At 45.6% G+C, this 13,396-nt stretch overlaps 1 protein-coding gene across 2 annotated transcripts in view; it reads right to left on the reverse strand.

Moving 5' to 3' along the window:
* The window catches only part of ADCY4 (adenylate cyclase 4), a 261,919-nt gene that overhangs the window by 64,083 nt on the left and 184,440 nt on the right, over nt 1-13,396 (reverse strand). For both annotated transcript variants that reach the window (XM_086923621.1, XM_086923620.1), the window contains exons 5-8: nt 12,657-12,806; nt 10,776-10,921; nt 7,735-7,846; nt 3,866-3,993 (exon numbers count right to left, since the gene is read on the reverse strand). In XM_086923621.1, coding sequence (XP_086779747.1) covers nt 3,866-3,993; nt 7,735-7,846; nt 10,776-10,921; nt 12,657-12,806 — 536 coding nt within the window. The remainder of the gene's footprint in view (nt 1-3,865; nt 3,994-7,734; nt 7,847-10,775; nt 10,922-12,656; nt 12,807-13,396) is intronic.

Raw genomic sequence — 13,396 nt, forward strand, 5'->3', positions numbered from 1 at the left:
AATGGAGTTGAAACAAACACTTCATGAAAGCAGCAGTATTTACATAGCATACAATAATCTCCCCACAGACTCTAGGTGTTTTACTAAAGTATAGCAGCACTCAGGACTTCCAAGTGGGATGAAATAAATGAGGGTCTCTGTGAGGTGCGCAGTCTATGTAATTAAGGGTGCGGCTTAAACATGTATTTTTTAATGAATTTTCTGTTATTGCATCAATATATATATATATAACACAACTGACGTACACCTAAAACAAGGCAGGACTGTTGGCTTTGCCAGTGGTTGTTAGTTGTTTAAGACTAATGAGCAACAATGATTGTGTTGTAAATAATTGTTATTGAAGAGATTTGAAATATGAAATTATAGACTGGGAATTAACGGTTACTAAGCTCAATGGATGGGTTAGTGGTCTTCAGAGTATCTCGTTATTTCTGTTCTTCCATTCTCACTTCCTTCCTCTGTAGTCTGTGTTAAATTCATATGCCCTTTTCATTCCACATCTTTCTGAAATCCTTCAACTGCATACCTCACACCTCATCTACAGTTGGCATACGTGAACATTGCTTGGCGCGCTTTGCAGAGGAGGCAAGGATTGGATGAGCATGTGTTCTGACCATCCACTGACTTTCACTGCCTTCAACCTCAAGTCCAGAGCTCTCCATTGTGACCCATTATAACCACCGTTAGGCAACTTAGTTCAAAGAATGCACGATACAAGAGTAGTATGCTACAAAAAAAATAGCAACACAAAATCTTGGAAAAAGCAAACACTCTTAGGGAACACAAGGTTAAGTAAAGAGTGAATATAAACAGGAACCACATGGATTATCATTAATGTTTATTTATATTCATTGCTCAGAAATTGATCAGTGTTTTGCCTGTACAGTTAAAGACATTACTATAGAGCCCGAAAGGGACCCGTTTCAATGTCTGTTTTTAATAATTATCGGGTCTCAGACCCGAGGGACCTGGCCCACCCAAATCCCTGGCACAGAGAGTATTAAACAGCTCATGTTCATCATACCAGAGTGAGACTGGCCCCAGTGGTAATATGTCACCTATGTAAGGGGGCCTTCCGACTGGATATGAAGTGGCTGCAACTGCAGCATCTGGGCCAGCACGAATTCTGTTGGGCGCCATATGCCGCTCGTGTTTTCAGGTACACAGACTATAGAAAGAGCAACATTTCTGATCCTAAAGGACTCTCAGGGGCTGGGTTCAGCAGACTCATCGTGTGGAATATGACAGATGCATTCTAGACTTTGCTACAGAAACAAAGGTCATGTAAAAGTGTGTCTAATTTTTTTGGGGTGTGTGGTATTGATAAGAAGTTGCCCAACACTTTCTGCGCTGTTTCCTTTTGTCAATAGTAATAGCCACAGCAACTACTACCAGATAGCTGAATGGAGGGAGAGCTGTGTGGGGTACACTGATCTCTGATTAACACTTTGTTCATCCACTGATCAGTCTTTCTATTCATCAGCTGTCCTCTTACCAAACATTCCATTTCTCTCCCTTTCGATTTGTTGGAGCCAAGGTCTGTGGTCCGATTCCACTAGTTAAATGCCATCACTTGTAAAGCGCACAGCTACCTCCAGAGAGGTGTCCCGGCGCTGGGAGCCGTCGGGAAGATTAAGCTATTGCCCAGAGTCACATGGTGTTGGGCTAACCTGCCGCCGGAACCGGCGATCAAACCGTGAACCCTGTGGTCCGGAGTCAGGCACCCTTGCCGCTGCGCCACACCTCTTCCACGAGTTACTATGAAGAGGTTGTTGTTTAAAACCAAGTGAGCTATTCAGGCCACTCCCAATCACCCACTAACATAGGTGCTCTACACCATTTGGGAGTGACACACCTCACCCTCTGCCCGCACCCTGACAGTGGCTGTGGTGGAAGGGGACGGACATCATACTTGAATGTTAGACGGAGATAGCCAATTGGAGGAGAGCGTCTTCAGGTCCCTCGGGCGACAACGTTTTCATAGGCACCCAGTTTGATGACTTGCAGTTACATGCAGGATGGGACCTGCATGGGCAAATATTACAAAGTGCTTTCTGCAACCCCCTGCCCCCCTTTCACACCCCGCCCCTACCACAGAGGAAGACTGCGCCAAGCCACGCTAAGAGTTTGAGACACCAGTTGTTGGACTTTGCCCCAAATCTAGGGCTGAGCCAGGTCTCTCTTTCTGCAGCTCTGTAATGAAAGTGATACAAGCACTGTCCTGCTTCAGTTAGAAGAACTAGGCCACCCCAGGCCGCATCAACAGTCATTCATGAAATGCTGCCGAAAAGTGCACGTTTATTTTAGGTGTACGAGCATTCCACTGCACGAGTCTTTCTCTATCATAGAAAATCGACTAAAGTACAGCAATGGTCTGTAGTCTATAGTATTTGCTGTTCTCTGCAGGAAGAAGGAAGTCCTTTCTTTTACAAGTTTCAAGGTGACTTAGCCGAGCCCTTGTGTAGTTGAACAAGCTATTGTGATCCTGTGCTTCATAATGTATGATTTAATTTATTTAATTAAATATGTACAGCTTTAACCAATAAGATGCCTTAGGAAGCAGGAGTTACTAGGGGTGTTGTAGTAACTAATAGATTGACTGGTTGTCATGAATAAAACGTTTTTAATCCAACCCTCTTCGTAATGTCATGCTATGAAAATGTCTTTGCCTTCTGTCCATAAAACATAATAAAAGATGTGTTATTTTTTTTACATCCAGATCTTTTAGGCTTTGCTCTAGAGACTGAATCTGTGCCAGTCTATTTGCAGATCTATTTACATACTTATAATGATGCTTACTATTTAGAATAAACAAACGACTTTTTGCTCTCTGTAGTAATACTATTTTTTTATAAACCCATGAGGTTGATAACTTCAGACTTTTGTCGTGCTCAAGTTTTCTTTAAAGCCTTGGATTAAGTCTATGAGAGCCGCAAATACTCCCAAGCTTGCCTAACGACCCCCTTAACTTCTCAAATAGTGTCAACACATTAATAAACTCCAAATATCTGTGCCTTTTTTGAAGTAATGTTCATCACAAATAATTGTTTCTAATCCTTGCCGGTCCAGCAGGGAGAGTGTGCCAGTGTGAAGATGTGTGAGGAGCTGGAAACTGAAGACTGGACTTTACTGACAGGGCGGCTCTCGCAGTGTGGACGTCACACCACTAGACGAACTGGTGTTTCTGGATATCCACACACAACCACCACTGACGCAGCACACAGGCTTGTTTTACATTGTGCACTGGGGTTTGTGTGCAGATGATTGTGTTAATTACAACTCGTGAGCTACAGAGCCAGCTCTGTGTCGGTAAAACGTGTGGGTCTGGATCTTCTTAGCCATGACTAAACATCCTATGCAAAGCATGGTCCATATGAAGGAAATCCTGGAGATGCTTCACGCGGGTGTCTGCGCACGCGCAGATATTTCATCTGTGGGCAAAGGCCTTCTACCCTGTGCTGTCTTCCTCCAGTCACAGTGTTCAGTTGCTTCCTATTCATGAATAATGCATTTTATTATTTACATTAGTTTGACTTTTGTTTTTGTAACGGAAGGAGAACTGTTATGTTTCCTCCTACTCATGAGTAAATGTGTGCCCCTTTAAATAGAAGGACACGAGCATAGTGTTCCAATTTCAGAATTAGCAACAATTCAAGGTGTTGCTAAGTAAGGCTGGATGGTGGAACAGTTGCTGTTGATGCCGAGATGTAAGGATTTGCCATGCGCTACGGTGTCCTGGTTTCTATATTAAAGATGTTATTCAATCTAAAGTTTTTGGGCATTGATTGACACGACACAGACCGCTCCTTGCATCGATTTACTTGCGCACTGCTGTGGCCACCTGTGGTGGTCCTGCTGTACCCACCTTATCGACTGGCACATGTCTAAGCCCATTTTGACGCAGTTTTTGGCATGGTTGGGCAGTGACACGGGCAGTCCGGACACACAGTAGTAGCAGTCGCCCAAGATTTTGATTCTCATGCACTCATTATCCTGAAAGAGAGAGATAAAGAATGAGATTAGAGCCATGAGAAGTGTAGAAGGGGCCTGAAAATGCAAAGAGTAAGAGAAAGTGGGAAAGAGTAGGAGAAAGTGATTGGAGAAAGAAAAAACGAAAGAAAAGAGAGAAAGATAGATATACAGAGGAAGGAAAGTGGTAAGAGGAAAGGGCACAGAAGAGCAGAAGGTGGAATAAACTGAGAATGTGGGAGTCAGAGGCAGGCAACAAGATTGGAAGAGGGCAACACGTTGAAAGAACAAGGAAGAGCAGAGGGGTGAAGAGCACAATGGCTGAAAGGGGAAGTGAGATTGGGAGGGTTGAGAAAAGATATGGAATAACACAAAAGAGAGAAGAGAACATGAAAAAAGAAGTATGCATGCATGTTTGTACCTATAAGTATGTGGTTTTAGTACAGCACAAACCTAGCCAAAAGGCAGCAGAGTGCTGTACGTCATCGAAGACAAACATAGCATTCTTTAAATAGGTGAGTCCCCAGCTCTTTCCTGAATTGGAGCAGTGTTAGGGTCCCGATGGACACAGGGATGCCGTTCCAGATCCTGTGTGCATAGATGGAACATTTTTGCGGTCTTATTTCTCTTTTACACTTCTTAGCCTGCAGTCAATGGCATGCTGGTAAACATCAGATATAGTGAGCCTGTCTGCAAAACAAGAGGATGTGCACGTAGTGATGACTTTGTAAATAATGAAGCTGGCTTTGAACATGGTGTGGGATGACAAGGGAAGCCAATGGAGTTCCATCAGATGCAGCTGAAGTAATCATATTTCTTCAGGAGTGCATAAAACACATTGCAGCATATGGGCTGCCCCAAGGGGTGCTAGCGGTACAAAAGGGGGTGGTGATGGACGTAGCATCTGAACCAATCAAACACTCACACCCAGTCAACAGATCTGGTTTTAATCCATCACCGTTCTTTAGCCCACTCTGCCACCCCAGTTCAGATCTGTTGACTGGGTGTGAGTTTGATTGGTTCAGATGCTCCGTCCATCACCACCCCCTTTTTTACCGCTTTTGGCCGCCATAAGTGTGGCAGGGTATGCTCAGACGTGAGTCCCTTGCTCACTTTGCCACTGGATTCAAGCAAGCCGGGCTGAAGACGGCTGAAATACCAGAAACCGGTCCTCGGAAGCTTGTTTCCGGTTCAGGGAAGGCATGGCTTAGCAGTTCGGGCTGGACTGTTCCCATGAGGCACAGGGTCAGACTGATTTGCATATGACCATGTCTGAACTGGGGTGGCAGAGTGGGCTAAAGAACGGTGATGGATTAAACCCAGATCTGTTGACTGGGTGTGAGTGTTTGATTGGTTCAGATGCTCCGTCCATCACCACCCCCTTTTGTACCGCTTTGTTCGCCATAAGTTGGCAGGGTATGCTCAGACGTGAGTCCCTTGCTCACTTTGCCACTGGATTCAAGCAAACCGGGCTGAAGACGGCTGAAATGCCAGAAACCGGTCCTCGAAAGCTTGTTTCCCGTCCAGGGAAGGCATGGCTTGGCAGTTCGGCTGGACTGTTCCCATGAGGCACAGGGTCAGACTGATTTGCATATGGCCATGTCTGAACTGGGGTGGCAGAGTGGGCTAAAGAACGGTGATGGATTAAACCCAGATCTGTTGACTGGGTGTGAGTGTTTGATTGGTTCAGATGCTCCGTCCATCACCACTGCCTTTTGTACCGCCAAGGGGTGCTAGGGTTGAGTTTCAGATGCCATCGGATAAGACATTACCAGCATCAAGATGCAAGAGTATGAGGCCTTGAACAACAACTATGACGCCGTTTTCTGGAAGAAACAGTTTGACTTTCTTTAGAAGAGAACTGGTACTAGGCCATCTTTGTTTTTTTGGGGCATTGTGTTCCTTAAGGCTGAGGTGGTTTCCAGGGTATATCCCAGTGATTCCGCATTTGGTGAACGTTGGTGTTGATAGTCATCAAGGTTCATGTCATTGAGCTAAGTTGGTATTGTATCTTGTTTGTTGTTCTCAACAAATAACAGGGATTCTGTCTTGGATAGCTTGAGCTATTGATAGGCACTGGTTAGGATGATGTGAAGCAGTGTTTGAGACTTTGGAAGCCTGAAGCAGGGGAGACTTTCAAGTAGAGTTATGTATCATCATCATATTGGTGAATCAAGATATGGTAATCTGTAAATAAAGCACCAAGAGCCTCCATAAAAAGTTTGAAGATGACAGGAAACTCTATGGAACCCTGGTGGACTCCGCAGGTAATATGGATCTTTTATAACCTGAAGGTGTCCTTGTGAACAAACCGATGGTGGTTGGAAAAGTAAGAGGGGAACCAGTGAAGGACATTACGAGTGAATCCGATTTGAGACATTATGGTGCATATGTGGGAGGGATGGTTGACTGTGTTGAAGGTAGCTGAAAGGTATAGCAATATCACCACATAATGGCAGTCTTCATCTGTGGTCTTGATAACATCATCTACGATGTGTAAGGTAGTGTAAGGTAATGGTGTCTGTGCTGCAGTGTGATCTGAAGCCAGGCTGCTAGTCATGCAGCAGAGGGTTAGCAGTGATGTGATCTTGGAGATGAGCATGAATGAGAAAGGTAGAGGAAGGCAGGGCAATAGGGAAAATAGATGATGAGAGAGAAGTGGGGAGATTGCTTTTGATAAAATAGAAAAAAAGACAGAGAATGGAACAAATGAGAAATTGACAAATGGATGAAACTAGTGAAAAAGAGTGGGCGGAAGTCTCGGGTGAAGAGAGAGATGAGGAAGAGGCTTTGACAAGAAATTAATCTAGATTAGACTGTATTGAACTTGTATATCCAGAACTTTTACTTCATGGATAATGTCTTGTCCAAGTAAATAGAACAGACGTTAACATGATTAATATACAAATGGAGCACAATTGATCGAGAACTAAATCAATTTATCGAGTCGACCACCAAGGCAGATTTATGACCTGCGTGGAGAGTTCTTTCAGAATTCTTTCTTAACTGTATAAATATCCCCTCTCCTGCCTTTTCCTCCTCCATACCCCAAGCCGGGGAATGGATTCAAAAGTCCTTTATTTGTGTCAATATTTGAAAATCATTTTATGGTTCGATGCTTCAATCCCATTATAATTTTGTGGCTTATTTCAAAATCCAAGGAATAATATATATTATAATGAACAGGCAGTGTCCTGAATAGTCTTTATATAGTGCCCGGTAGAGGCAAAGTAAGGTTTGTTGTTGGACTTTCCTGAACTCTAGCATACTTTCTAGGCTTATCATTTTGATATTACATTTGTCTGAAAGTGTTATCATTTTCTTTGCTAGTGGGGAATATAATCTCTAAAGGCACTAGGAGTCAGCTATCCAATTATAGCTTCCCCAGTATCCCTTCTTGAATTCTTCTCCATGCCTCAAATTAAATAGCCCCTTTCTCCTTCTAAAAAAGTCAATTTTTGGTGGCCAGCAAGTCCAAAATATTTAAGCTCTGTTAAGGAAATGAGGGGCAGTACTGGCAGCCTCTTCCTCAGTGTCGGGGAGCTCCAGTCAATCTCTCAAAGGCTTTGGCATCTGATGATAGATGCACAACAGGAATACTGCCTTGTCCCAGTCCACAGCCATGCTGTTGTAGGGCAGATAAGTGGGAAGGACCCAACTCTTTGCCCGAGACCTATCTACCTATTCCTCAACTTACTAACCTGGTCCACTTCCTGACAGCTTCTTAGACTGCATCAGGCTTAAGAGTAAATCCAGTGCACTTACTTTAGCGATCTGATCAAACTTTCCGAACAGTTCATTGAGCATCAGCACGAGTTCCTTGGGAGAGCACTCACTGGCTAGCCGGGTGAAGCCAACGATGTCTGCATAGAGGATACTGGAAAAGAAACAGAGAAAGCCACTTAACACCTCTATGACAAGCCTCTGGAAGGGGCAACACATGCACATGTTCATTTCCAAGAGCTACCGGTGCAAAGCAACATACGCGAAGCGACCTTCCAGCCAAACACTCCAGGGTACGTATCATGATGGGCTGTACTGGTTCATGCAGAGCTGAGCGCTTGTTTTTACGTGCCTGCAGTGTGTAAAGTGAATTCATATTACCTGTTGTTTCTAAGAGTTAGTGCGTTGCTTTAAACCGCATAGCTAACAAGCATAAAGAGGCATACCCTGCTCTCTGTTTCCGAGCTGTATTTTCTGAAAATCAAGCCCCAGGGCCAGATTTGTCGTAGCGGGCATACGGCGTTTCCATGGAGGCTGGAAGGGTGGGAAACAGGTTTGCAGAGGTGGGGCCGGTTTTGTTACTCTCTGCCGGTTTTGCCAGCAGTGCGCAATATTGGCCCCCAGTTACAAAAGCAACAGAGCTTCACACTTGCACACCCTCTTCCCCTGGGCTGCTATGGATTCCCATTTCGGCGCTGTCTAGTCAAAAAACATTGGGATAAATGAATTCACTTTAAACTCATTCAGCTCACTGCTAAAGCAGCGCAACCCATCATGATTAGTCCTCTGCAGACGTATCATAAAGGTTTCTATTTATGCATGACAAAGGTATGCACCTGTGTTTATCCGAATGTATGAGCTGCAGACAGTACAGCAAGGTATGCGGTGCTCTGGGGTGATTCAGAGCTGTGCTGTTTGTGGTTTATGTACTAACGCAGAGAAATTTGGAGTTAAATTTATGTGCTTTAGAAAGTGCAATCATATATAAAACAGGGACACAACGGTGCCCTGTGCGAACGCTCAGGTTCACAATCCGGCCCCAGTAATCAATGGCGTAGGAAGGGGGGGTGCGGTGGGTGCGGGCCACCCCGGGTGGCATCACTGATGAGGGTGACAAAATGGCAAAAATATTTGTTTTAAACACATATTTTTGCCAATTTGTCAAGCCGGGGCTGACAAGAAATTGTCTGCACCGGATACCACTTGACCTGGCTACGCCACTGCCAGTAATGCAAAGTATCCCACCTTTCGCCAAGCTATGACTGCCTTCTGGATGTACCAAGTGACTCATACAATGCCAAGACTAGGGTGTGTTTCTTAAGTCAGCCAGCAGGAAGAGCTGCTGCTCCAAGTATTTCAAGTGCTTGCAAACTAAGAATTCTTTCCGTTTCTCTGCTTGCTTCTGGAGTCCGGGCGGCTCTAGGCTCATGGCGGCCCTGGGCAGGGAGCGTAGGTAGAGGGCCCCAGAAGAGTTTGGAAGTGGAACAGAGCCGGAGGCTGCCAAATCCCTGCCATGGGTCGCCTCGCAAATATGTATCCATCCTCAGAGGATTATTATATTAAGGATATATATTGGCGTGGTGGCCCCTGGGGTTTAGTGGCCCTGTGCAGGTGCACAGCTTGCACATGCCTAAGGCCGCCCCTGCTGGAGTTACATGCTCGCTATTACCGCTATTACAACTATCACTGTTTGTACAACACAAGAAACACAGGGGGTCTACCAGCTAACTATTAAAGCTGCACTGTCAAAACTGAGTCGACTAGATCTCAGAGTGTATACATCACAAGGACAGTGTATTTGTGAAGACAGAAAATAAAGAGAGTAAACTCAACATGCATAGAAGAGACCGATACATCACAGAGTATTCATGAATGGCTAACCAGTCCAAAACAAATTATGTAGGGTTTCCATCAAAAGAGACTTAATGATCAGTCATATCATCTGGCCAAACCCTGGTGTGTGGAGGGCTGGTCCCCTGATCATAGGGACCGAACCACACCTTGATGATGTTTTGGGATTTGGTCCACCAACATAAATGAAACATCCATAATGACTGATCTTTGATGGTAGAATAGACAGGTGCAACAAAACTAATAGTGACTTAAAATAGGATGGAATGCCCTCCTTCTAACAACTTTATTCTATGGACATGACACACCTCCTAATTAAAAAACAGAACAGTGCAAGAGGACAGTAACAAATATCTGCCCATAAATGGGCCAACATGTTTCTGCCTAGTGGGTGTTCAATCCCTCGGCATTCATCAGGGCCTCTGCTCTTATACTAGTTGCACTCTTACTAGTGAGAAAAAAGAATCACCACCATCACCAAAGAAGAATAAATATGACTAAAGTGGAATGGTTAGATACGGTACAACCTGTAATAACTATCACTGTTTGCCTGAGGAACTGCAGCATTCAGTAACTGATCTCTCCACAATTCTTCAATGACGTCAGTGCCCTTTGCATGAAAAAGATATATAGCTTCATTTTTCTCCCCAGTACATCTCTGTCTCGTTCTCTTCTCTTTCCCTCGTGTTCTAGGAGTTCTCTTCTAAAACCACAGCCTGTGTTACTGAGGTTAAACACCTCTCTCATATCTCCCCACCGAGCGTTATTCTAGATAATACATACTTCCAATCCACAGCCTCGCCTCAGAGGACCTGGGGGACAAATCAAACTGTACTGCAGTGCTTAATTAGTAAAAAAGGTATTCCAGTGCAGGTGGCACCACCCACTACTCCTACCAAGTCTGCTGAGTGGCAGTGCCAGCATAACTCACTATCACATTTAGCAAGTGTGACATTATAAACAATGGCTGGTCCCTCCAAGCTGTAAGGATAGTCTGAAAATCCGAGTTTTATCATTTTTTAATACACTGAATTGTTAATCACTTGTACTGAGCTGGAAAAGTAGGCTAACAGCGCCTCCATGTCATAAACAGGTACTGGTGTTTAAAAAGAAGTGTCACCTGCAAACACCGGCACAAATTAAGCAAGACCGAATTGTAGGCGTTTGTCACAAGCATAGCCCTGGGTCCTGTTCACGGCCCCCTTCTGTCCCTTTCTGCTCCCATGCCTCACCTGACGTTCTGGTGCCTCTTGATGTACAGGTTGTGGAAGCTGTTGGTGTTTTCTGGTTTCGGGGTCCCATCCTTCAGGCGCTCGATGATCTCGGCCTTCATCTCCATGGCGATGTAGGCAGGCAGGATGGACAGCAGCAGGTGCTCCTGGGGAAGAAGAGCATGGATGGGTCAGGCTTTGTACGCTGCGCTATCATCGGCCTATAGGTGAATCGTGGTGCAGTTATCTGTGAGCAGAGCACCACGAGCCTCCATCTGAGGGGTGAAGGTGACAGGAAGTTCCCTTTAGGTGAATGATCACCCCCACCCCTTGAAGATCCCAACCCTTAGAAGCAAGGACAGAGATGAAAGGAAATTCCATTTAAGTGGATACCCCCCACCCCCAGAGAGCTCCACCCTTGGGAGCAAGGACAGGAGATCTGCATTTCCCCTAGAAACAGGACGGAAGAGTTGAGGACTTGGCCTGGGGTTTCTTTTTCAGCTTTAGGAAGTGCCTGCTATACACAGGTTGGTGGTGTTAGAGAAATGGTGAATTTACAGTGTCTGCTGGTGTGCTGGCATCCAGAAACCCAACGAAAAACAGAGGGTGCTACTAGCTGCTGAGGTTCGAGGCACACTTCAATGGTGGTTGCAGCAAGGGATCCTGGGAAAGATGGCGCATTTGGGTCTACTAGCGCCACAGAGACTGACAATAGAACCTAGCAGTCTGGTCTTAAAAGTGCTCATTGGCTCTTACAACGCCAAATATTTTGATGATGGACTTCAGCGCTCTACACTGAAGTGCCTTGTTGGAGGCCTGGTCAGCTCAGGATCAATCATTCCTAGAACATGACAAGATCTATCTTCTCTCTCCAAGAGGTTTTAAGCAGTGTGTGTACTGCTGGTGGCATTGCGCGTCAGCTCAGCTCTGGGGCATGAATACAATCGATTCAATGGCCAAGTCGTTCCTCGGCGGCCCAGGAGAGTGGGAATCAACGCTTTGGAAGCACTCACAGCACGGACGCTGGCATGAGAGGAGCCTGGCGTTATTCTCAATGCTGCAGATTTCAGGGGTTTACAGCCAGGAGGGAGACCATTTCTGCTGCTCCCTCCTCCTAGAACTTGTGCCCCTCAGCAGAGCTTTCAAGAGAATATGCTTAAAGTTTAAGTTGCAAAGAGTTTGTCCTCAGAAGAATACCTTCTTCCCCACGTCTGCTTCAGGTTTCAAGGTCCGAGGTCTGGGGTTTGGTGGTTGCGTTCATCGTTCCATGGCCCTCATTTTAATGGATCCTCAGGCTGTTGTCCAGTATTAGGAAGGCCGGGCAAAGATGAGCCTAGTAATTCGGTTGTGGGCCAGGAGGTGCAAGTTCTATCACTCATGGCCTTGTCCGTGCCACAGGTTCACCCCTATGGATGGTCCATCTACTGTAAATGCCCATCATACATTTCTTCAATGAAGATTGAGAGGTTATGCCTGCAAAGACTGGGCTTGTTGGAGGACATGACTATGTGGCAGAGCCATCAGGCTGTGGCGTGGAAGGTGTATTTCACCCTTGGGACAGAAGGAGAGGCTCCTAGTCAAATCAGTGGGCATGACATCAGGGGGTGGACAGCATGGATAGTGTCCAAAGTAAGCTAGAAAGGACAATATCCTTTCTTATAAACCAACCTGGAGGCTGTGTGGAAAGGGAGAGAGGCTGAAGAGGCTGAACTCTAAAATCATGCCGTAAAAGGTGGGTGGGCAGATGTCATGAGTACAGAAGGGAAAACTTTGTATAATCCACAATAACAACATTTCTGTGACTGATGACACCAGCGTCACAAAAGAGACGTGGTAGGTCCCCCCTCCACCCACAGGGGATAGGTGGGGAGCTGTGCCTTCAGATAATGGCAGGTGCCTCACCTGCTGCCTCTTCTCTGACTCCAGCTTGACCCTGGACTTGATGTAGTTGAAGGTCTCATGGTACGTCTCTTGCAGAGCGCACTCCATCAGGTGCTTGTGGTAGGCGCCGACCAGGTTTCCGCACAGGAATATGACAGCGTTGGCGAAGAGCTGAAAGAGAATGAGAGACTGTGAGAGAGTGCAGAGGAGAGAGGCTGTGGTAGAGTGCAGAGAGATGAGACACTGTGAGAGAGAGGAGATGGGGACAGCTATACACTGCAGAGGGTATGTGAGACTGTAAGAGTGCATAGAGAGAGGCAGACTCTGTAGAGGGGTATATAAAGAGACTGACCGGGAGGTGAAAGACACTGGGGGCCCTGTTGAGAGTTTGGGGCATGGGATACTCCCTCAAAATGTGGTGGAGACTTTACAGAGCTTCAGACTGGGCTGACATTTGTGATTGGACCATGGCTATCGGAAACAGAGGTGCCAGGTCCCTGTCTGTTTGCATCTGTGGTTGCCGATGCAACTAGGTCAGAACAAATAATTTGCCTCCATTTATCAAATTCAGGTGCCCTCACACTTCTTCTCAAGCCTTTTGATATGTCTGGGCTCAACATTTGTAACCTTTCATGAGTGCCCACCAAAATCACACCCAGGTTCAGCCATTGTGCTCTAATAACCGCAATGCAAATACCGTTTACGGCTGGGCCTGATTGAATTACAATCACCCTACTGTAAAACCATGGGAAATAGGATAG

Source organism: Lissotriton vulgaris, chromosome 5 (assembly GCF_964263255.1).
Source record: "Lissotriton vulgaris chromosome 5, aLisVul1.2, whole genome shotgun sequence".
NCBI lineage: Eukaryota > Metazoa > Chordata > Amphibia > Caudata > Salamandridae > Lissotriton > Lissotriton vulgaris.